Source organism: Colletes gigas, unplaced genomic scaffold (assembly GCF_013123115.1).
Source record: "Colletes gigas isolate AHSC1104 unplaced genomic scaffold, ASM1312311v1 Colletes_gigas_Sc00002, whole genome shotgun sequence".
NCBI classification, from domain to species: Eukaryota; Metazoa; Arthropoda; class Insecta; order Hymenoptera; family Colletidae; genus Colletes; species Colletes gigas.
Window position 1 is genome coordinate 8,995,917 of NW_025106631.1, and position 24,991 is coordinate 9,020,907.

Consider the following 24,991-nt stretch of genomic DNA (forward strand, 5'->3'; position numbering starts at 1 on the left):
ATTTTTCAGAAACCGACGAACGATTTAACAGCGTTGTTTCAGAGAGAAAGGTACGCACCCATAGATATTGTTTTCTAAAAATTCTTATTTATTGGCATCAAAAGATTTTTTACATAATACATTAGACACGATATATACACATTATGTTAAAAACCTTTGAACTTACGAAGAGACTAAAGTAGTGAGCACGATATACGTGGCCTTGAGATTCGTTTTGCAACTACAAAGAATCAGAATGCCAGGTTCGTCTAAATATGTCTACGCTAAGTACGTCTGAGTCGTACGAATGATTGAACAAATAATGCCGTGAATAATCTAATGGTTGCCATTAGTCGATTTACTTCTATGATTCTAACGCATTAATATTAACAATCAAACGCATTGATAATTGCACAGAAGATTATACTTCTTAGTTAATCATTAATACTTGAAACTTTCAACAGCTTGTACGGATGTTCAATATATTTTGTAACATTTGTCTTCAGTTCTCGATTTCTATCTATACATATATCAAATCAACGAACATTTTTATATTTTACAGAAGTGTTCGTAAAGACACGGTGAAAATTCAAACAGTTTCTTTCAGTGCTTGTGTATGTCTCGTGTTTTGCTTTTTATTCAAAAACTCATTGATCCTCGCGTCTGATTGCGGCAAACGGATTATCGTTAGGATAAAATTAATTGGTTGCTCAAGATCGTTTCCCCAACCGTGAATCGTGCTAGGCAGAACTACTTTTCTCCTATGTTTAAGTTGAGCGGCCAATTGATTTTCAGCCAACTACGGTTTCGTTGCCAGCGAGCAGACACGCGGATTCTTAAACTCGTTTAATTAATTAATTCGTTTGCCCGACGCGTGTACAAATACCATCAGTCTTTTTTTCGTTAACACGTTCGGTGTCTTTCCGTTTTGATTCGTCCAGAAAACTAGAAACATTCGATACTTCGACGGTGTACTTATTATTTTACAGTATTCCGAATTACGTAAATTGGTATTCGAATGTTTCCAAGTATCTGCGTTTATCGATGGTAAGCGTTTCAAGTGCACGAGGGCCTTGAACGGAAAGACTAAATGGCGAAGATCGATGCCCGCCATTGGACACGACGTGTTAAAAATTAACAGGACAATTACGTTCGTCGCTACCGTCCGAGCATTCTAAAAATCCGTTGCATACTCGTGATTTTGGCAGACATTCACCGAGGGGACATCGATGTCCCTTGCAGGACACTATCGACGATCGAATGTCCTCGCTCGAGAACGTGTGCTCGATCCAAGGAAGATAATGATGGACTTTCGTGTAGACTCCCGGTCTTCCGGGTCTGGCGCAACCATAACCGTTCGAAGTGATACCTGAAGTAAAAAGTTACACGAATAATGGTACTCTCTATATTTATCAAGTTTTTAATAACACGAATCTTTTCTGATCTTCAGTGTTATCAGAGTGTGCGTGTTTACCATGAAGAGTGTACGTGTTGTCCGATCCCGAGCAAACCAGAGGTCCACCGCTGTCTCCCAAACAAGCATCTCTTCCACCATCCTTCAATCCTGCGCAAAGCATTCCCGACGTGATCCTGTACAAGGGAAGAAACAGCGTCTTCCTTCGACACTCCTCCGTGGAGATTACAGGAAGCTGTACTTCTTGCAGCGTATCCGCTGTTCCATAAAAAGTTATTGTTAAACCGCGTGCTTGTCGGTTTTATGGATGTATCAGAAGGTATACTTACGAAATATTCTTCCAATCTCGAACAGTTGCCCCCATCCGGTCACGGTGCACATAGTACCACTTTTTGGCTCTGTTTCAGGAAGACATATCGGTCTGACGTAGTCGCTGAAGATCGCCGGCTTCTCGAGCCTCAGCATCGCTATGTCGTTTATGAATCCGTTGTCGATGTATTCGGGATGCAAGGATATGTGGTCCAAGCGTAGCACTTGTTCGTAAGGACTCGGGAAACTTCCACGGCGAGTTGCTCCGATCCTTGCCACCCAATACTCGTCTTGAGCACTGCGAAAAAACCCGAATTTTCCATTTGAAACGGTTCGAACAATTTTACCATTCTACCAACTCTTAAAGCTTGGATCTACATTTACACTTTGCATAGCGACAATTTTACCCTATTCGAGATTTCTGTTGAATCTTTACCGGCTTCCTTTCTTTCATTTTAATATGTTTTTAATATATTTGCATCACTTACTGGTAAAAGCAATGCGCCGCGGATAGGATCCATCTGTCGCTGATGAGAGCACCTCCACATTGATAATCGCCTTCCTTATACAGAGCCACCTGCCACGGCCAGCTTCCAGCCGAAGAGCTACCGCCCCCAACTATCCTGGAACGTCGAGAAACATTCGATCTGCTTCAATGCATACGTCTTAGACAAGTACGTTCATGTATTTCATTCTCTATAAAAAATATAATCTACTCGAAAGATAGATATTATTTTTCAAACATAATGGCTCTAACAAAAAAACAAAAGCGACAGAAGTTTTCGGCAGATTAGCAGTATTCCCGATGATCTTGATAAAAATTTACGATGTCGATGCACGATATAATGTGGCTCGTTGGGAGCAATAAGGATCGTTTGAAATTCTAATTTTATGCGTGCCGTGTATATATTTTTTTTTTTCCCCGCGATCGATATATTGTTATTACTGAAACGCAGGAGGAGGGCGTTATCCTCGGGCGCAGTTTGTATACAAAATAGTTGTATAAATGTTCTGGTCGGTATATAATTATGAGAAACTGGTTCAGTGAGTATACCTTGCCTGCGATGGAACCTGCGTTCTTATTCCGCACTCAAGGTTCTTGCACTTGACCCTGAGAATCTCGCCGCTCGGGCACTCGGATGGTTTGAAAGTCAGGATCGTCTTATCCAGGGGTTTCTCGTTGTACGACAACGTGTAATACGAGCGACTGGATGTTGGCCTTTCGTCCAATACCTTTTCGACGGTTTCGTAATCTCTGGAAAGCGTTAACCGATTTGTCGAGACATTTTCCACGCGTAAATAAATCATTTTTTAATGTTTTACTGTCGTATTTTAGAGTCGAAAGTGTTACACAATTTTTGGAAAATACTTACTGATACGTAATTGCCTTGCAAACAGCTCTGCCGAGGTCCTCCATGGTCCAGGTAGCTTGCCTCTCTTGCAAAAGAGTATCCATTCCACTTAAGCACAATTTTCCCCATTTCCCGTTCTTTCGTATGTTTATGTAACCCTCCTCGTTGTAATTGTTAATCTCCTTCTTAACATTGATGGAGGTAGCGTCGTTCTCGTTTGCATTTACGTGGATAGAGTTCCCACGAGTAAGAACGTCCTTTCCATTCGACGATATTTCCCTTCCGGAAACTAGAGTGGCGTTAGATCGTTCACGGTTGCCAAAGACCGCTCCTTCCTTGATCGTCGACTCAGTTTTTGTGTTTATAATTTTTTCCAGCCGAACGTTGTCCTTGAGAGCACGGAGAGTAGTGGATTCTAAGATGGAGGATTCGACTGCTTCTTGATCGAAGACGACGTCCTTGTCAGTGGTGGATTCGATTTCCGAAAAATATTCCTGCACCGATGGGTACGCGTCCTCCGTCACCGTCGTCTCAAAATTATTCTCCCGCGTTGGAAACGCGCTTGTGTTCTCGTGATTTAGAACTATGTCGTCCTCTATGAGCGCAGCGCATTTCTTTTCGTCCTCCCCTTCGGGACAGTCCGCGAAACCGTTACAAACCTTATCTTGATCCACGCAGGATCGACTGTTACCGCACACGAATTGACCCTCCTCGCACCAGTCTAACGACAAATTAAGAAAAACAATTTATAACGGTGTAGTCGGTCGTTTCGAGTTAGAATTTATTACAACGAGATATTGTCTCCGAGTTTAAGCTTTCGAAATCAACTATAGATTGTATCGATTCGCGCGTAAGATAAATACCGCAGTCAGTTTCGTCCGAATAGTCCCAACAGTCGGCCACGCCGTCGCAAATTTTCTGATGCAGGAGCTGCGCTTTTAGAAAGTCGGCGCACGTACAGTTCGCTTCGTCCTCCGAATTCGAACATTCACCCAACATGTTGCATCTGCCACTGGATGGCAGACATTTCCCGTCTCTGCATAGGAAACCGAAACAATCGTCTGTGAAAACGGATGGCGTCAGATCAGAATCTTTAATCGCAGACAAAATGATCGGAATGCATTTGTTATAGGGGTTGTATACGCCTGTGCGTTAAAAAAATTAATTGATTTCAAAGTTCCAAAGTCGATGTTTAGGCGGATACAACCTCTAAAGATACCCCTAAATAATTACCAGCTTCTGTAGTTTTCTCGGTGGTGGAGATCATCTTGTCGTCTCGATCCTCCATCTTGTTCAAGATCTTGGTGAATATTTCCACTCCGTCGCGTGTCATCGTGAACCCCGCGCTCGAGTTCATCAAGGTCTTGTTCCCGGTCGCGATGTCCGCGATCTCCTTCAGTTTCTCGAAATCGAGCAACGGCCGGGCTTCCGGTTTCGCGTTCGAAACCTGAGGTCTCGAATGATTCTTGCTACTTTTCACCGGCTTGTCGTCGGTCCCGATCGCGGCTAGTTGCTTCAGCTTCTCCAGCAGAAATCGGTTTTCCTCGATCGTGGAGATCTTCCTGTCGAACGTCTGAATCGTCTGATCGTGAGACTTTTCTACTTTCTCGCCCCCTTTGCTCGGATCTAGATCCATCTTCGAGTCGCCTTCGAACGAACGATTCTCTTCGCGACTGTCGTCGGCGGCAAACTCTTCCGGTACTCGTTGCGTCGACGTTTCCTCGTGCGATTCCGAGCGTATCACCGGAAGCGACGTAGAATTGGTGATCATGAGTTTCAGCACGATAGGATCGTCGTTGAAGTTCGAGGACACTTTGGTGCTGATCGACGTCACCACTTCTACGATTTGCTCGATCCTGGCGTGCCCGTTCGCGTTCTCCGACGCCTCGGATTGGAGGTAGTCCCGACGATTAGGCGAATCGCGTTTCGTCGTGTTTCTGTCGCGACTCTGCACGCCGAACAACTGCTCCAGAAGCATCGCGTCCTCCGTGGAGCTTCGGTTCGCGGTTTTCTCTTTGTCGACTTTGGGTCTGGGTCTGACAGGCCTGCCAACAGCAGTGTTGCTCTTGGCGGGCGCCAACGTGACCAAGTTCTCCACCACGTATGCCTTCAGGGTGTCGTTGTAGACCTTCTTCCGGGTCTCCAGCGAGCCGGGTCGATTCGTGGTTTCGTTGGAGAACCAGTACGACTCGTCCTCCGTATCGAAAGGCGGCCTGTGTCTCGACGAATCGTTGTCCTCGGTCTGTCCAGGAGTGTGCTGCAGCGTGTCGATTTCTATGAACGTGGAGTTTCTCGATACGTTCGACGTTATTCTTTCCGGTGGCGTCTCCTTGGTGTCCTCGTTCCTCACGACCAGTTTGTCTATGTTATTGTACGACGGGTGAATCATCTCCGAGTAGACTTCCGTCGTGCTCAGTTTCAACAATTTCTCGTCGTCTATCATACCTCGAGTACTCGATTCCGTTGGCGTCACGCGATCGAACATCTCGATCTTTGCGTGCTCCATCGGAACGTTCGTTTCCCGATCCCTGACAAAAGTCTCTACTTCCACGACTTTTTCCAAGTCTCCTGGCAACACTCGCGTCGCGTTTGCGTTCGCGTTCGTTTGAGCCACCTCGACGAATTTCTCTTCCTCGTGTATTATGCTGTCGGTCACGGCATTAGTCTCTTGCTTCGACGAGGACTCTTGATCGTTCCCGTCGTCATCCACCACGGACGTGATCTTGTCGACCGGAATAGTGTGCCTGAAAGGCTTGAGCGTCCCAGAGTTCTCGATCAAGCTTGGCCTCAGAGCGGCCCCGTTCAAATCGGGCGTCTTGTAGCTCGTGTACACAGGCTCCTGGACAGTCTTGTCAACCTTTCTGTCTTGCAAAGCGTTATTATGGTGTTTGGTAACCCCTTGGACGTCCGAGTATCGGTTCCTAGGCTCCAATTCGACGTCCACGTCCGAAATAGGCTCCGCCACGCCTACCCTGGACACTTTCGTGGTCGATTCCACGTCGGGTTGTGTCGGCCTCTGCACGTTCCATCTGGGTGTACTGGAACCGATCGTCGAGTTTCGTTTCTCCGTGTTCGCGGTAACCTGGTCCACTCTCTTCTTGTTCGTTTTCGACGAGCCTCCAGGATGCTTGGCGTCTTCCGAGTCGCGAATGGGATCCGTTATCGTGTAGGAGACTCGCGATCCAGGGACTCTCCAGCCAGTCTCGTTCTCGTTCGTGGACCGATAGGGTTTCGTGAACGAAAATTCCATTCTCTCGGGCTGAGCGGAAGTACGTAGCTTCAGGTCGTAGGTCTCGAGCGGCAGCTGGCCCGCCACTTCTATTTCCGGCTTCTCGGCGTCGTCCGTCCTCGCCGGAGGCACGGTGAAGATCTGCCCGTCCTCCAGGAGTCCCGGGATTTTGTTCTTGAATTTCCCGTTCACACGGAAGTTCACCATTTCCTGGGGCACGATCCTGTCGCGCGGGAAGTCGCTGTCGTCCGTGTCGAAGGTGCTCATACCGGGAACGTCCGCGAACGAGATCAGCGTTTCCGGCGGCTCCGCGACTTTCGTTCGCGTCGTCGACGTTTCGAGGACGCTCTGAACGGTGTGTCGAGGCGGTTTCAGGGTCGTTTCGGGGACCATTGCTTCCCCAACGTTCGCGTTGCTGTAGTTCACTTTGTTGTTGGTCGTCTCTACGTTCCCAGGCAATAGTTTCAATTCGGTGTTCACGTAACCGGGTATGATCGGCTTCCACGGCGACGTCTCGAAATCGGGTTTCCGGAAATCCTTGAAAATGTCGTCAGTTTTGTTCAGAGCGGCGGCCATCGTGGACGTCGGGACCCTCGCGGTTGATTCCGTGATGGTTTCGTTGAGTTGCGCGTCGTTCGCTGTGTAATTTACCCTCTGTTTGATTTTAATGGGCACCGTGTGCACGTTACCGCGCGTTGGCTCGCTCGTTCCTACAGTGGAGGATTTCATAGTAGTTTCCTCGCGAGCTAACGGTCCTCTCGTGTCGTTCCTCGCGTCGGGCTGCGTTCTAACACCCTCCGTGGAATTGATCTTGTTCTGAGCGGTGGCGTTCACTTTCGTGGCTTTGTACGTGCCCTGAATCGTCGGTATGTTGCTGAAATCGATTTCAGGCTCGCTGGATTCTGGTTTGCTCGGTTTCGTTTTTGTTTTCGGGCTCGTGATCAGCGAATTGTTCCGACTCGGGCGCAGGAGACCGTTCTTCGTGATCATCGCGTTTTTCTGCTGCGACTGTTTCTGACCTCCGGCTGCGTCCTGATTTATTCCTGCGGAAAAAATTAATACAAATCGTGGCACGGGAAAATTGTATCGCAAATTTTTACAATTGGTTTTGAAAAGTAGAAAAGAACCGGGGCACGTGATTCGATATAGATCAATAACTACTTACTTTTAACCGATATCGTGGTGAGGTCTAGTTCCATGTCCTTGAACAGAGAAGACGACGAGTACGTCTCCTTCGCGATTATGTCTTCGAGCGTATCCTCGATGTTCGTGATCGATCGCGGCACCTTCCTTCTGTCCAGATATATCCTGAAGAAGACCTTCAGAATGCCGCTTTCGAATTTGTCTATGATGGTCTTCTGATAAGCAGTGCCTAGAACGCTTCTTCTAAATAGGAGCTCGAACTAAAATGCAATAGCAAAATTCGTGAGCCATCGTCGTTTTAATTCATTGCAGAAATATCCTTGAGTCAGGACTTACTATATTCTTATACTTTCGTTCCTTCTCGCGAAACACCATGCTCGTATTTAGTTTCAACATGGGGTTGTACTTTTCACCTTTGGCCACCCTGAAGGTGCAGGTGAATCCAACGATAGCTGTAATTGTTAATTAATATTTGAAAATACCAATTCCTACATAACAAATCTAAAATTAAAGTCTATGCACGATGCAGGATAAATTTTTTATGTACGCGATGTTGCAGAAATAATTCATACAAAATTATGCAAATTATTTCGTACAGGGTAATATTGTATACGATTAAATTTAAGTAGAGTCGATTATTAACGTGCAGTGCTTACCATTTTTCGAGTCTGTTCGGAGAGCTGAAACAAAGTTTCATTTTTTTTATAAGTTTTGACTAATTTAATATAATTTTGTGGAAAAGAACCGAGTAGCAAAGCGTGGACGAACCTCCCATCCACAAAGCCAGTCCAGCGATCGCGAAGACAGCGATTAATACTAGCATGGCGGAGATTATCAACATCGCGCTGCCGACTTTCCACGTGGTACTGCCCCTTTGTTTCTTCGTCTGATGCGGAGACACCCTCGACCATGTTGACCGCGGTGGTAAGTAATAATCGTTCTATAATTAAACAAAATACGACCACGTCCACTTTATCAATCCTTTCACGGATCAAGCTCATCCTTCTGTAAAAAAATTCACCTCGTGGGCGACTCAAAAGTCATTTCATCGGTTTTTTGTGATTTTCGAAAGGTAAGCGATCGATATTTTCAGCGTTAAATGAGTATTTTATGTTAATTTCGTGTTATTTTACATCGAATTTTACCTTCGTTACAGTGGCTTCGAAAGACAGATATCTAGATAAATCTGGTCTGCGGAAAGGCGAATTTGGAGTGCAGAACCTGTATTAATTCTTAATGCACGATACTCGGAAGGCTGCCCGGGTCCTTTGAAGTCAGTTTCACGAAATATGGGAGAGTGTAAGATGCGCTATCGTCTTGTCCCGCGCCGTATTCACCGAACTAACTGCCGCTATTCGACGATTCAATAATTCGAACCCTCGATAAATTTAGTCAGGCGTGTAGTAATACCAATAACGGTACTGGGCGCCGAGACGGTACGCTCACGAAAAAGAGAAAAAAAAAAATGGATGTTTTCGAAGCGAGGCACGGCAGGTGGGACCGTACAGAAAACTCATATCGTCCCGATCAGCGGTACACGAAGCGTGATGGTTAATATGGAAATAATCTATTACAGCACGGTCACACTTGTATTCCCAACCAAGTGGTACTGTTGGTACATTTGTCACGGTTCTCCCCCGTGAATCGCACGGATTTCATGCAACGGCCTGGCCAACGTTCCGCCCGTACCTTTTAAACATAAATTATAGTGTTTACTTGTTTGCCGTGGAATCGGTTTCCGACCCAATATTTATGTCCAATGATTTTTCCCGGATTATGCACTTAATTTCTCGCGCCCCTAAGTTCCTAGAATTCTTGTTTCGTTTTCTGTACCTTCGAAGTAGTCGAGATAAGCGAAACATCCAGTATATTTGCAACGTATAGGAGACTTTAACGCCTGTCAGGTGCTAACGTAGGTACGGATCGCCGGTTAACGGCTTGATCAACGGTGAAAAATAATTTCACGGTTAAGTATTACGATCGATCGAAATTTCATGGTCACGTAATCGGAAGTCCGCGCGTATCGCGAGGTCGTTGGCTTCGAAAAGAGGGAACCAAATCGTCACACGAGCACACAGTGACGCAAGTAGAATGTCATCATCGTCCGGGACACGACGTGACACTTTTTCGACGTACCACATTCTATGTGGATTAACGTGTGCCCAAGCGGTGATCGTAAAAGGACGAAAACGAGTATTCGATATTACACAATTTTTACTTTTAATCACGGAGGATCTCCGCAAAGTAGGACGAAGTCATTAAGCGTCGTGTAAGAGTGTTAACAGTTCAGCAGAAATTGGCAAGATCAATTTCGACGTCCTTGTGCATCCAGGTTGTTGATTTAAGACTTCGTAACTCGAGAATGTTAAGTACACAGAGGCAAGTTACATGCAATCGTGAAAATTGCAAAAAAATATTGGTAAAATTTAGATAGAGGCGGTTACAGTAAAATTTACTTAGGCTTACGTGCCGTTGCTCCGAGCGGAAATTACAAACGTCTGGTAATGCGAATAGACGGCTGAACAATTTAATCACGAGCGGCATTACCCTACAAATGACAGGAAGTATCGCGTTACGTACTCAGAATCGTGCATTGAACGTATGATCCGATCCGAAACAGTAGAGATTATTAGATGACTGGTCGGCGACCGAATCGAATCGAAGATCCACCGGCGCGCCAAGAATTCCATGCCCGTGCACCGTTAAAGGTTTATCGATGTCGTGATTCGCTAAGAAATATCGTGCAGCGTTTCCCTTGGTCTTTTTCTCGCACAATGGCAGCGCAGCAACAGCACACGTGCTGCGTTCGGCTGTAACCATCAAGATGGTCACGGATGAAACACGCTGTAGACATTGGTTTGCACGAATCACGGTGTGTAAATCTACGACGTTTTTCTTCGCTCGCCTCGGAAACGCTCGCGTACTTTTTACAGTTAATTCCGATCTTTTTCTCTCCACCTCGAACTTTATATATTATATTTGAAATTACAACGGAGGTCTCTGTTATGCGTTAAACGACGTATTTGCAAGACAAAGACCTAGCGGGGTGGAAAGATGGTTGGAATCACTTGGAGGTCTGCTAAGTCGTAAAGGCCCATTCTTTACACCGTCTCCTTGATTTATTGCCCGCCATCTTTTCCCATTAGCATCGCGGAACAAGGGAGAAACGAGAAAAATTAAGCGACAAAAACGTGTGGTCGGGAGCGAGGGCAGATATTATTTATCTCGACCTGAATAAATGTTCTAAATACTTGTAACGATATATCGATCTCGTTTGTTTCTCCCGTCTCTCGTCTCGAAAAATTCTAATTCCATTTAGGCGTTACAACAGCTCGCGTAATGGCTACACGCGTATCGTTATTAAGTTATGCCTCCGAGCGGCCGTCTGAATTGAAAATCGCGTCGCGTTCGAAGGTTTCAGCGTGTCTCCTGGCAGCAAAGCGTGCAGGATGCAAACCGATCCGTAGAGAATTGTTGTTAACGAAGCATTCGGCTTCTTTGAAACGTTATTCGCATAAAAGCTCCGAGAGGGTCGTATACGTCCTCTGTCGAGTCCGCGCGCCGCGCTGGCTTATTATTATTTCCATTCTCGAAGGACGCGCCAAAAAGTTCAGGCTCGAATTTTACGATTGAATAATAAACGAACGCGTCATCGTTGCGCATTGATTGCAATTTGCGAAAAGCGTTTAATGGAATATTTTACCGGGCGATTCAGAATCGTGGATACAAAAACTTACGAGACCAACGTGTTTCAAAAAAGGAACGCTTAATTTATACAGCTCTCTAGTGTTATTGTCTGTTGTAAAGTTAATACTTTTTGTTTACTGTTCCATTGCGTTGGCCAGGTACCTGTTGAGCAGCGAATTAAATCGGCTTTTGAAAGGGAACAAAGTCGTCGATCAGCCATGCTAATTTATGCGATTCTCATTGACAGTGAGTCAGCCTCGTCTCGTCAGTACGCTCCAGATGATAGCGATCTGCATTTGGGTCAGTCCCTTGAGAGCTGCACGGCGATTTTCATCCGCTTTGCATGCAAACTACGCAAGGAACGGTCTAATCGCGCGGTTTGTCGATCGTTTGAAATTTTAGCGGGCTTTTGGCGCGTTGCAACGTTCGTTTCACACGCTTTATCAACGACAAAAAGATCTCGCGCGTGTGAGGCAGTTTACGCCGAAGGACACTCGCGCGTACTCTTTCCTTCGAGAATGTTTAAACTGTCGTTAGGAGATGTTAGACTATGTCAACCGTAGGTTTCCGAAGATTTCAGTGTCCCTGGGACCGTGTTTGATTCCGACGATGGCGCTTCGTTAGAAAAGTTCTATGTTTACTGTAGATATAATTTTAATTATTATAACACGTCGCGAATCCCAGCGTTGATTTACGAAAGGAGGCTTTGGGATTGTTTAAAAAATTCCGGAAACGTCGTCGTACAATATATTTAACGATTAGTTCCACCTTTCGAAGCCTCGAGCGAAGATTAGATAAATAAAAATGGCGTTTCTCGTCAGCGAGGCTGACTCAGCAAACCTTGCCTTTAGACGCAGTTAAATCCAGTTAGATTACCATTCGGTACTCCGGTTAAAACTTGTTACGAGAGTCTGTTAGCTACCAAATCTAGCTTAGGCAAACGCAAGCGCGTTGAGATTCTCCTTTATCGTCGATTTTTAATTTGTATTAAGACATTTGGAGAGGTTGTCATTGCCGAATGGTCGACGAGACGTTCGTATGGGATTTACCGTCCGGTCCGTGGCTCGTTACCAGTTACAACGACAAAAGAGCCGTTCAACTATGCAATTCCCGTCGAAGGACGAGGGTTTGTCGGCGACTCGGCGAAGACGTAGAGCCCGCCGTTAGAATCGCCATTATCGTCGACAGTATCGGCACTCGTTTGGCGTAGCCCTGAAAAGGCCTCCGCGAAGAGAAACCTGAATGTTTGCCTTATTACACGAAATACGTCGTCGCCTTCGGGAAGTTCGCACTTCCTGCGAGGTTCACTCGACGCTACGCGAAGAACGAACGTCGCAGGAATCGTCGATTGTACCTATCGATTATAAAAACACGATCAACGAAACTGTCGGTTAAAGTTTACGTAATCATTGTAACGGATTTGCGAATTATGTATTATAAACAAGCTGCACGCGAGCGCAAGATTCGCTTGTTTGCCGATGCAGACCGTCGCGCGCCATAATGGAGCGTCGAAACGCTTTTTACTCGGCCGTTCGTTACTCTTGCTACATTTCTGGATACGCGCGGGGCCGTAAAAAAAATTAGTGGTCCATAGTTAAGCGGCGTTACCGAGCATGTCCAACTATATGGATCACAAAGCGTGGTAACAGCTATGATTCTCGGAAGAGGCCATTAGCTTCGCCGCGGCGCGAAAGTGCGTTATTAAAACACAAGCGTACCAATCCGGAAGCGAAGATGCGCTCGCGAATAATGACATTTCTTAAACGGCGCGCGTTTAACGCCGTCCGGGTGTAGACCGCGTCGTCGAACCGGGCTCCTTTCACGCTCGACGTAACCCGTGGGTTTCTGGAATTAAATTCGATGGTATCGCTCGGTTCGAGCGTAACATCCATCTCTGTCGGCGCTCGCTCGAAATGATCACGCGGAAATGATTAACGACGCTACCGCGGCCGGGCCGAAAAGATTCGCCCGCCGAAATATAATTCTCGAATGCGAGAAAACGAGGCCTTCCTCGTGGTCGTTTTAATTGCGACGATCGAAATACAAAATCAAGGAAGACGAAACGAAACGCGGACTCCTCTCGTCCTATACATCATCCCGGTTATCGTCGAATCACCGCGGCGCCTTTAAATCGTCGCCAGCAAGAATGCTATAAATCATCGGACCGATGAAAGCCGATAAGTCGGCTGGAACCCGGTCTTCGCCGGATGTACCGTTTAACGGAACAATATTAATAATCGCGGGTATATTTTTCAGGCGGCGTTCAAGGAAAATAGAGACGTTGAGGACGAGAAGGAGGGGGAGGAAGGGGGCACGTGAAAGGCGGAAAAAATGGGCAGAAAAAGGCAGCATCGGCACAGGTGCGATCTGCACGCCAGGTGCGTGGACCATGACCTGGGCGGAGCCATTTCGCGGCCTTCGAAGGGGCGGCATGAAGAAAACGCGAGGAGAAGATGCGACTACGACCGGCGAGTGCAAAGATCTCTCAAGGACGCCACCGTACCTCTCGTCCTTGTCTCGCTTAATGAGACTCCTTAGAAACGTGTACGTACGTTCGCCGGTAGGTACAGGTTGTAACGAATGCCCAGTGCCGAGCTTAGACCGTCGGGAAAAGGGCTGCCCAGTGGGAAAGTATCGGCCCGACGGGGGCCTCTTTGCCTCCTTATATTCCTGGAATAGGTCCGCCTCGATGTAAAGTAACCGATTCAGGATAAGGCGCGCCAAGATGCACGGCATTCGGGGACCAACGACGATTCCTGGTAGCCCCGGTGCCCATTAACGTCACCGTTCACCGCTAATTATTTCGCCTCTACGAATTAGAGACGAAATGAAATTTGTTTGTCCGGTCGTTTCGGCCCGAAACACTCTGTATCCGTAAACGAAACGATCCAGCTTCGACAGATTGCTCTTAATCTCGTGATTATATACTCGAGAGATACATTTTTGATTTTATAGGCACGTTAACGGCGAGTCTTTAAACCTATAAACTTTGGTTTACGAGGATAGCGAAACGGGAGATTCGATCGCGATGTTTATGTACTGAATCCTCGGGAGTCTCTATAAATAGTCGAGCTTCGAAATTATTATTAGCGCAAAAGTATCTACCCTTTACATTGCCGGTGCATGTTATTGCAATATATTAAGTGGCGCCTGCACCGGTAAATGTCTCGCATTTGAACGCGTTCTCCCTTTATCTGGCATCGAGCTGATCCTCGACAAAGAGGAAAAGCAACCGGAGAGGCGGCAAAAAACCGACCGACCGAGACTTCGCATTTTTCTGTTGGGATACTCGTTCGAAGTTCCATTAGGTACGAGCACTTGGTATAAATATAGATACTCGACGGTGCGTACAGTTGTCTAACTAGCATATTCGCGGTTCTTAACAATAATATTGTTGCCGTGTGGCAGCGTAAAATATATAACGCGACAATACAGTGAATATACAGTGTGGATTAAACCAGTTTCCAACCTATAGGTCGTGAAATATTTTCTAATATATTTTATTTCTTGCCAAATTAATTGAAGCAAGCAGTAGATGTCTTTGAAATGTCCATTGATTACGTTGCTTATTTTACGACTCAATTTATTTTATAGCGGGTCGCAAAGTCCATCGACGCTCGGGTGATTTCAACGCGTGGTAAAGGTATCATGCTTGAGAATTCGAGTATAAAATTTATTTGCTAGTAATCGGTCTTATCGAAAAAATGCTAATGGAAGTGGAAACGAGTTACGCTCGCAAGTCACGGTAAAGAGTTAAATAATGTTAGTTTCGTTGAAAAAGCAGCCTCTAGCGTGGGTGGCTGAAGCAGCACAGTTAGTATGCAATCCAGCATCTTCCGTCTTCGGTTTAGAATGCACGGAAGGAAACGCGGGGCATTTTGGCGGCCGCTGCTCGATCATAAATTAACAATAGTAACATTGTACTGTAAAAAGAATGCATTCCAATAACTTTTCGTGTTCTCGACGCATGTACCGTGACTGGAATCATCAATCCGTTGACTTCTTTTAGAAATGTTGTATAGAATTTATTAACAGTTAAGATTTTAAGAAAAGTATGCACAAGTCGGTAGTGAGAGTTCCATTAAAACGTGCTCGTTTGAAATTTGAGGTTTCGGAGCATTTAAGGATCGTCTTCGCGAGAGATTGCGATCTCTTCGGCGTGTAATTGCTGTAACCGTTGTTAGCCGTGTGTCCAGCAATAATTTCTGCCCCCTTCACCGTTTCTGTAACCTCATCCCCTTGGCTGCGGCTGCGTAATCATCACCCTCGAACCATGAAGAACTTGGAACGGTCGAGCAGATAATATCCACGCCCGGAGACTTCTTCGAGAAGACACCCTCGAGAACCTTCTCATTTTTACCGCGTTTGATCGCAACCACTTGGTCATTATGTCTGGGCTCGTGTAACTTCCAGAGTCGGTGAACTCGCACTTTCACAGGGATATTATCCTCGTCTGCGTATCATTACAGTTTATTATTTTATAGTTCAACGCGCGGCTCCGGTGATCTCTTCCTCGGGATTCTTTTATCATCGACTCTCTATACCGATCGCAACCTCTTCTCTTCGTAACTCGAAAGCTCTCTATCAGTTCAAATAATCGACGTTTCACTGTACCAATGTTCCCAACACAATATTTTCTATCCTTGAATATCTGTATAATTGTAAAACAGAAAGGCTGCTCGGCCGGATACAGCTCCGCCGAAAGAGGAGACCGGAAGTACGCATTTGATCCCCGAACACTGGGAACGATTTCAAATTTGCATCTACGTGCCTCCATTGAGCATCACGTCGGCCGTTCAACGTTAATGTTCCAAGGATTTCGAACAGGCAACAACTTTTTCGCGTCAGGGTTACTAACTAAAAATTTTAGTTTCTGTTTCAGGTCACGGTGGACGTCGCACGGGGGATAACCGTATTATTATGAAAGATATTGGCAACATCCACCGACCGTGCCACGTGGAAATCTTGGATCTAAACGGCGGGGTCCTGAGTGACCCGAGAAGGTCAATCCTACGTGCATCACGATTCTGCGGACTCGTCGACTTCCGGTTCGTGGTAAATCGTGAAGAGGCGGTGATCCTGCACGGCTCCTCCGCTTCACTTAGAGGAGCCGGTAACTCAAACTGAAGCGGTTACAGGGCAAGACGGTCGTGTCACGGCTAGCGCGATCGCATTATACGTGGTACATCCTATATATCCTTCGCGTTCCATCAGACTCTGAACACCGAGGTCAAGAGGAATTCACGTAACCGATGCCTTAATACTGGACGTTACTCTCCATTATGTAATCGTTACGTTGCCACTACGGTTAACGATTCGTGGTCCCTGAAAACGATGAGGAGTAAATTCTAAGAATAGAAACACTCCAACGTAAAAGCACTTTGACTTTCGCAAGACACAGACCGACGTTGAAGATTGAAAAGAAGAAGACCGCAAGAGTTCACAGTCCCATCATAAACGGAAGGCACCCTTGTAGTTAGATTATTTAGAGAAAAGAACTTCGTTATGTGGAAACCCGATCATGACGAGGAGCGTCATCGCGTTTCAGCGATTACGTACGGATCCGTGGACAAATGGAGCACCGTAACAGAAATGGCGCGCGCGCGTACAAGAGTTCACTTTCTTCCTCAATGAAATCAAGACTTACGACATTCTGAGAGGCGAAACAGAATGAAACGTGTGCAAAAACACGCTGCGAGCTCGCCCTCTTAGGGAACTCGAACGACAAAGACTTTTCTCGCAGCCGTGAAAAATCCACTTAGTTCTTATAATTGTTTCAAGATTCCATGGGAAAGTCTCAAGGATTGAGACGTCTTGTACGGGGATATCAACGAATCTCGGACAGATTTAGACAGCGTTGTAAGAGGAATGCTTGTATCAACGATAATTTATTTAGCCGCGGTTCTGTTTCGCGCAGTGGGAATTTACGAAACGGGAATTATCTGAACAGAGTGGTACTAAATACGATATCCAGCCTCGCAGCTGTTAGGCTTAACGCGATACAGTTACATTTGCGGTGCTATGGAAATTTAGTCGACGTTTTTCCCAGCAAACAAGCGTTACCTTTATAATGTTAATTATCCTCAGCTCGCTCGTGCTGCGTTCGAGGAATCGCGGTTGGCAGAATTTTATTTCTGGCCCGAACGAGCAAGAATAAATTGAAACGAACCGTTCCGTTGTTAGCGCGGTCCTCGATGCCGTAATCGCTGTAATCTTTCGATCCTGCTATAACAAATGCGATTGTATTTTGTTTTATGGGGATAATGGTCCGTTGAACGTGACTTTGGGAAGGGAGTGCAACGTCCAGATATACATGCAGAGTCTGCGACTCATAATCCGGGTCCGTTGAACCTAACTGTCCGCCATTATGGCGGTCGTGGCTAGACAAAAAGGAAGGTCATCCATTGGCTCCGCGTTTCTATTTCGACGCGCCTCTCGTCTTATTAACGAAGAAATCTAATTATACCTGTAATCGATTCGTAACGGACGATACCGATATTAGCGGAGGTTCGAGCAGGACCTAACACCTGAGTAATTAAAGGCTGTTAATATCTTTCGAACGTCCTCGCAACCAATTCATCCATTACGATTAAGTTCGTCCATGTTTCTTGCCGTTCGATACACCGCAATAATTACGGTTTTAAAGTTTCATCGTTATGTTTGTTACGCGAATACTGCTGCTATTTATCTATCTTCTCGTTCCATTTCTCTAGGCGTATTTCATGTTCCTTACTCCTCCCAGTTCCAGTCGTTTCCATTCGATTCCCCTGATTTTATTGCACATTCTGTTGCGCATGCCAACCGTCGAAAATAGCTTGCAGCTTAGCATAGAACTAGTACGAGAAATATTCGCCTAAGATCGAGCGTGAATGGACGATCGGGCATCGCGTGTGCGCGAAGATCAAGATCGTGACCGCATACCTGCGTAACGATCGATGCCAGTTTCAGTGTTCGAGGTCACTTACGCGCGTTTCGTTGCCGATTCGCGTGGAAAATTGGCAAGGATCTCGTGCACACCTTTGCATGCCTATTCTCTACATATTTTCATGATCGTTTGTACGCGTATACGTAAATTGCCGGATAATTGAACCCGCGGGCGGAATGTAATACTTCGAACAATGATCGCCACCGTTAGGGAAAGAGATCGAGATCAGGAATTTTAAACGTACGACGCAACCGGGGAATTTCAATACTTTTTATCCCTTGTCCATTGTATCCTTTCTGTTTCATTAATATTCTCATATTTTAACATCTGGTATTAGGTATTCAGTCTAACCAACGAAATCTCTTCCATCTGACAACAACTTCCATAAGTATCGTTCTGATTCACAACAAGGTTCTCCAATTCCTCCGTACATGGTGTTAGAAAAGTACCTTCGCTGACTATAGTTGTCCATTGAGAGTCTCGAAGCCTTAAAGAGCTAAATCGGTGTAACAGAACTGAACGATACACGCAAATGTATAACCAGTTTATAATATTAATTCCTCCAAGTAAGTAGGTTTAATCAAACTGTTACGGTAATTGTATTGGTTCGAGGAGTTTGAAATGTGTGTCAGCCGGCTGCTCGAACGTTGAAATGGTTACGTTTTGCGGATCCTCGTGCTCAACGTATCTATTACGAATAATTCGGAACACGCGTTGAAACGAAAGCAAACAGAATGATCGTACAGCTAAGAAAAATGTATACCAGGATAATTTTTCGAATTGTTTCGCCTCTCAGCGTGCGTGCGAGCCACCAAAGCCTTTGTACCCTATTTTTAAGCGTCCTGTACCGTCCAGGATAACAGTACCGCGTTAACCGTGCAATCGTTATGCAATTTATATTCGACGTTAAGATATTCGCGACGCGTTTCAAGTTCAGCTAGAACGTTCCGAACGGGAGCAGGTGTTGTTCCATTTATCGATAAACTCAATGTCACTCCGCGAGAGCGATGCTCGCCGCGTGAACAGAATCCGCGACACGAAACCAGTTTGAAATTTTCAACAGGCATTTGAAAAGAATTCGTACGATGAACCTGAGCATTCAACCTTGACTGATCCACGGTACCTAGCTCTAGATGGAATTCCTGATGCATCACCGTTCGTCTTTTGCCGGCCGGATTCATTTGGTATTCCAGCCGAAGTATGCCAGTGAAATAACAGTACCTACCAGCGAGCAGGAGAGTCGCGGAACGGTCCACCTCTGGTGGTCCTAGCCGCCAGCTAGGTCAGTGCCACCTTGAATTTTAGTGTCACTCGAGCTCCGTGTACCGAATCAAGGAGCGACGACAAAAAGAACCGGGAAGAACGGACACGGGGCAGCGACCAACGAGGAAGACCGGGACGATGACAGTGTGAAGGCGGCTGGTAAACAACCTAACGTTGAAACACACTCGAATGTAACTGCTGGAACGACGAGATGAACGACAGCATTGTTATCACAGCTTTAATCACGGTCTTTGTGCGGTCTTAAGAATCCTCAAAGGCCTCGAGCGCCTCTTTAAACGGGCCTCGAGTACATTTTTCGGGTACCGTCATTTTTCTCGTGTTATAATATCTTTCACGATCGAATAATAATAATATCTTTGTTTCAGTTGAAGTATTCACGATCGAGGCACAGGAACAGGATGGCTGTAGCCGTTAAATGCGATGCAAAACTAGTCCATGATTACACTAATATCGTATGAAAAGAGCCTAGGATTCCCAAGGCACGCAAGTCACGTTACACGTTGATCTCGATCGTAGGTGCACGAACGCGTTATGTTGATTTCTAGGACGTCCAGCGTCCAATTCGGGACGTCGCGGTTTTTTTTACCTTCGTCTGACCATCAGATTAACCTGGAGTAACCAAATATTGTAGAAGTTTATTAAAAGAACACGCTTTGTACGAGACTTGTATATTCGAGAGCGTAGGAGCTACGAGGCTAATACACTTTCGGTGTCTCTGTGCTTTTGTTTAAATATGTAGCTGGATAGGCACAATGGGAACGAGAGGTTTAAGAAATGGCGCGACATTACGGTTTAAGCTGTGTACAATAAATCAGCGATAACCCTGTACCCGGCGCAGGTCCTACCGTTTATCACGAGCGGTTCGAATATCGCGCGTTGCAAAAACCGACAGAACTTTCCCACAGGCCTGACGCTTTAAAGCGGAAGATTAACGAAGACGGAGCGTTTACGTTCCGTAATAATGGCGTTATTGATGCGCGCCGCGTGTGCGTTCGCCCTTAAACGCGGAACTTGTCCGCGACGATCTTTCGGAACAATTTCCTGCGTTCACATTGTAACGCGACGGGTCGAACGCGCGCGGTTGACAAAGATGAAAAATCAGCCGGGGGATTATAGTCATTACTCTCGCGCAATGCCGAGCCTGATAGCGATTTGTCCAGGACGAGCATTCCGCGCGGCCTCCCGGAGTCGACAAAAGCCTCCAGGATGGCGAGACGTGCCTCCCTTCTGTATTCTCACCCGACGATCTCTTTCGAAATTACTTTATCGGGACCACCGGTCGAAAGTTTTAATCCACCAACGTTTCAATCGTTCTCCAGCCTCGATGCAGACGTCCATTTTACTTTCTTAACGCGTCCACTCAAACTTTGTATTTAGATAATCGGGAACTTATTTTTATAGCTTGGTTAAAATTCAAGATATCTTCGTCATATGATCTTGAGAATTAATTATTGTTACTTTTTTAGTGAAACCTCTTTTAGTGAAAAGAAAAAGGGGACGTTGCGGTTACACGGTCGATCGAGAAGTAAAATGCGTTCCTTCGGCGAAACACCGATCGATAGATCGTAGCCAAGCCCTGTCGCGTTCGCCGTAGTAATCGTGATCTGTAATTAGCCGGACCGTCGGAGAGTGATACCTTGGGGACAATCGTGGTCGCCGTTCAAGGCTGGTGACATTGTCGCGTGAATCAGATATCGATGCATCCTTCGATCGATACGCGCCGGGCACTCGAGCGTATCAAGGATGAAGTCCATCTAAAGGATCCCACGGTTTTGCATTTGTTATTCAAGGCTTACACGGCGTGGCTTAGAAAAATACTGGCCCGTCAGATGGTAACACGGCGATAGCGTTCGAAGGCTTCGAACGTTTGATGTCTCAGAAAATAAAATTGTATTATGTGCCTGAAAGTATTTATGCCGCGTGACTGTCAAAATCTTAAGTTCGAAGAGTATCTCATCGAAAACAATATTTATAAAGAGTTTTCTAGCAAGCATTTTGGTTTTTAAAATTCAAAGTTCAATATTTTATTGTGTCGTTCGAACTTTTTTTGTATTTATTCAAATTTACAATCGATTCCATTGTGAAAATATCAAAGAGTTAATATACAAATGTTGTTCTACTTTTTCTAATGTGAAATTAATTGTTTGTACAGCGTTCGAATATTTCCACAAGACGTAAGCGAAAAGGCATTTCTGTGAGAATATTGGAATCGTCAATGACAGGAGAGTACAGGGAACTCTGAAACAATAGAACATCTGTTCCTCTAGGGTCAACGGACATTGCAAGGTAAAGCACGCATGTCTTTGACCGGAATGACACGCAGAAACGCTTCATCTTGATGGGAGGGTAAAACTTAATTGCATTGCAGATTTTAATTGTACGCTCGCCGTTCTTGCACTGCGATTTTAACGGAATATCGTGAAAATAAGCGACTGTACGCGGCTAATGCGCGCCTCGAAATTGACGTATCGCGGAAAAAAGAAGAAAGGCCCATATTTCACCATAACAACTGTTTCTCTCGGTTTGAAACGGCCGTGCGTTAATTGGCGTTTACTCTGTACCGTGTTAATTCTGTTAGGAAAAATCTACTCGACGGTCACGCGAATATAACAACTATAACTCGTAATATTTATCTCTTACCTGTAAAAAAAATATTGGTACAACGACTTCGTCGATAAAAAAGCGTGGATCTTATGCAACACGCGAGAACAATTAATACCAATCAACAGTTATGACATAATCTGCAATGCAAAATTCGAAAACATCGTATTTCTCGCTAGGAAAATTCTGGAAAATTCTGTGCAGAGGGAAAAACCTTTTGCATGGAATTTTACGTTTGTAGGGGAATGGAACAGCATAATTTATTTAATCATGACTTATGATTATGACGATCGTAAAGTAGAAAAGAAACTTCGAATCTTTTTACGTTTTACGAAAAGTATAACTTGATAACTTTGCGTTAAACGAACGCATCGTAGGATACTTCTTGCGCTCACTGTACACGTTTTAGGGTCCCATAGAACAGCGATGGGAAAGACATAGGACAGAGTACAAGGGATCGAAGTGGCAAGGAAAGGCAGGTCGAGACAGTATGCGAGAAGAGGAGAGGGACAGAAGAAAGTCGAAGAATGGCGGATCATCATCTTCACGCGATGCCGAGCGAGGCGAACTTATGTAATGCTTTCATGCAAGACAAGGCCAAGGTTTCCAGCGACGCAAACTCGGTACGTGTGGTCCGTTCGTTTCATATTGTTTTATGCGACGGACGGCGACGCATTTAATTACGTCTATCGAAAGAAATCCTACGGGTCTTGTTCTCCGGGACCACCGAGTTGCCGGAATCCGAGAGTCCAAACACGACTCGATGCTCGATCGTATAATTTTCCTGATAATTTTTCAGGAATACACAGCATCGGATACATCTGATGCTCCTTGAACCGATTCATCGATTTGTTGCCTTTAATTTGATAAACCGCTTCCATCTTAAAATCGGTAAGAAAGGATTTTTACTACGATCGAACAATGGAACTTGCATATGAATTAAAACTGTAAGCGAAGTCAGAACCGCAAATATTTCACCGAGACGGCAGTTATTGCTTCTTGCTGGAAACGACCGCGTGGCTGACAAATATGTAATTGCACGGACAATGAATTATTGTATTTTGCAGATTACGCAAACCTCGTGCGTCGTGACGTCAATACCGGTTGCTGTTGGCGATTGAAAATTACAAGAACCACGCAGACCGGGATGCAAATACGTTAAGGATCGCGATCGAGAAAATTTCGATGGTTAGCTCGTCGACGGTGAACGTTGTTTGCCCGGAAGATAAGCATCGGGCAGGATCGACGCGCCCATCGACAACGAGAGTGACGAATAACGGGTAAGAAGCTGTTCTCGCTCGCCTTTTCTGCGAAACTCGTTAAAAAAAAGTTTCTCGATTCCTGCTCCGTTTCGCGTTTCCCGTTATTAACCAACGAAACCAAACAATGGTTCTCCCGATCCGCGGCGAAGACAACGAAAGTGAGAAAACGCAGGAAAAGCTTCCCGGCAGATAAGCGGCAATTTATGATAATAATGGCTGTAACGAGTGAGAATGCTTTCAGTGTCAAAGATACGTCGAAAGAACAAAGAACAATGCGCGCGTAACAGTAATTGCCGATCTAGAAAATCTGAGAACAGTTCCAACGTTACAGCGGGTATCGAACGAACGTGTTCGGGCAAACAACTGTGAACCTAAAATTAAAATTAAAATTAACAACGTCAGAGTCAGCGTGACTCTAAACGCGATTTTCTCGAGATAATTGACGTAATATAAAATTTCGGGGGAATCTTCGTAGGGATAGCTATTTCGTTGCTCGAATTTTCATTCTGTTAATGCCGGAGCAACGGACTGCGCGATTGATTCCTCCATTATTCATAACATTTTACTCGTGTCGTGAGTGTCGACCACGAAACGGGTTTTTCCGCAATATATTCAGTCGCGTTCCTCGTTCGTAAGCTTAATGCGTTCGCTGCCGAGCACGTCAAAATGATTTCCGGTATAAACCATAACGGAGCCAAAGTGTAAGCATCCGAATATCCGGAGGCAAGGCTAACGAGTGCGATAATGTTTCACGGATTCCTTATACTTTGCGTAACTTTATGGTTAACAGTTCGCGCGCGAACGTTTTTTTCCACACTCACCTGATAAGGGTAGGCACCTGGTCTGTAATAGCTGCCGGTGTTTATCGCCGGATAGCTCTTCGTGCTACCACACATAGAGGCCATCTTTTTCCAATATCTTCGTTCCCTCTTGCCGCAGAGTTTCTCTCGTTTATTCGTTTTTTTTTCCCCCGCGAGCCGAACCACCCGGAGACAATGCAGAGCGCCTACGCGACCGTCTTAAATAATTCGAAACGCGTTCATCGTCGGGCTATACGGTTCTTTTTCTTCCGAGGTTGCCTGGAAGTTACACGCCGTTCGATCGTAACGAAAGCAAAAGAACAGCCTTATCACGATGAAACGAAATTGTTATTCCTCTGCTTGAATTGCAGATCCGGCGACGGCGAGCACATGGACCGTAGTGTATTTTCGCGTTACCACGATCAGTATTCAAGGTCACGGGGCAGCACAATTTTTTAACGTCCAGAACAGTCCCGTTAAGCACAGTTCTCGATATATATTTTCGTAACTTTTAACGTCATGACCCACAAAAAAACCAGTTCATTTTTCGGACCAGTTTTAAATGGCTTCGAACCTTTACCTGACTCCACCGGTCGAGAACGATCACTTTCCTCCGGAATTTGTCCGTTGATACGATTTCTGGAGCGTTTTCAGTCCTCACGGTGTACGTTCTCGGTCATAGTCCTCGCGTGTTCTATCGACAACGCGATGAAATTTCATCCTAGACCTTGTCCACCGACGTTGCGTTCGACGACCGATCGAAAATCGGGGATCCTCGATCGCACTTCTCCTCGACGAGCTTCCACGACGAGTACTCGCGACGATGATTCGATAAAAATGCCTTCGGAGCTGCTCGACGTAAACGAGAAATGAAGCGAGGTAGAAAGCACTCCGCACCGCGTCCTTCCTCCGAGACGGTTGACCACCGACTGACAGCAGGAGATCTTCACGCACCGCCGTTCTTCATCTTTATCCTTTCCGTTCAGCTAACCGGCCGTTCTTTGTC

The 24,991-nt window shown here is 45.6% G+C and overlaps 1 protein-coding gene across 1 annotated transcript; it reads right to left on the bottom strand.

Moving 5' to 3' along the window:
- Nucleotides 1-122: 122 nt before the first annotated feature.
- Nucleotides 123-24,771, bottom strand: LOC122401692. The gene is made up of 13 exons (XM_043403987.1): nucleotides 24,007-24,771; nucleotides 8,195-8,366; nucleotides 8,083-8,106; nucleotides 7,763-7,878; nucleotides 7,449-7,686; nucleotides 4,288-7,326; nucleotides 3,918-4,115; nucleotides 3,076-3,775; nucleotides 2,757-2,957; nucleotides 2,191-2,325; nucleotides 1,723-2,000; nucleotides 1,454-1,651; nucleotides 123-1,348 (listed from the first exon to the last, which is right to left on the bottom strand). Exons 1-13 carry the CDS (start codon nucleotides 24,088-24,090, stop codon nucleotides 1,107-1,109), a joined length of 5,625 nt encoding a protein of 1,874 aa, XP_043259922.1. The 5' UTR covers nucleotides 24,091-24,771; the 3' UTR covers nucleotides 123-1,106.
- Nucleotides 24,772-24,991: the final 220 nt, after the last annotated feature.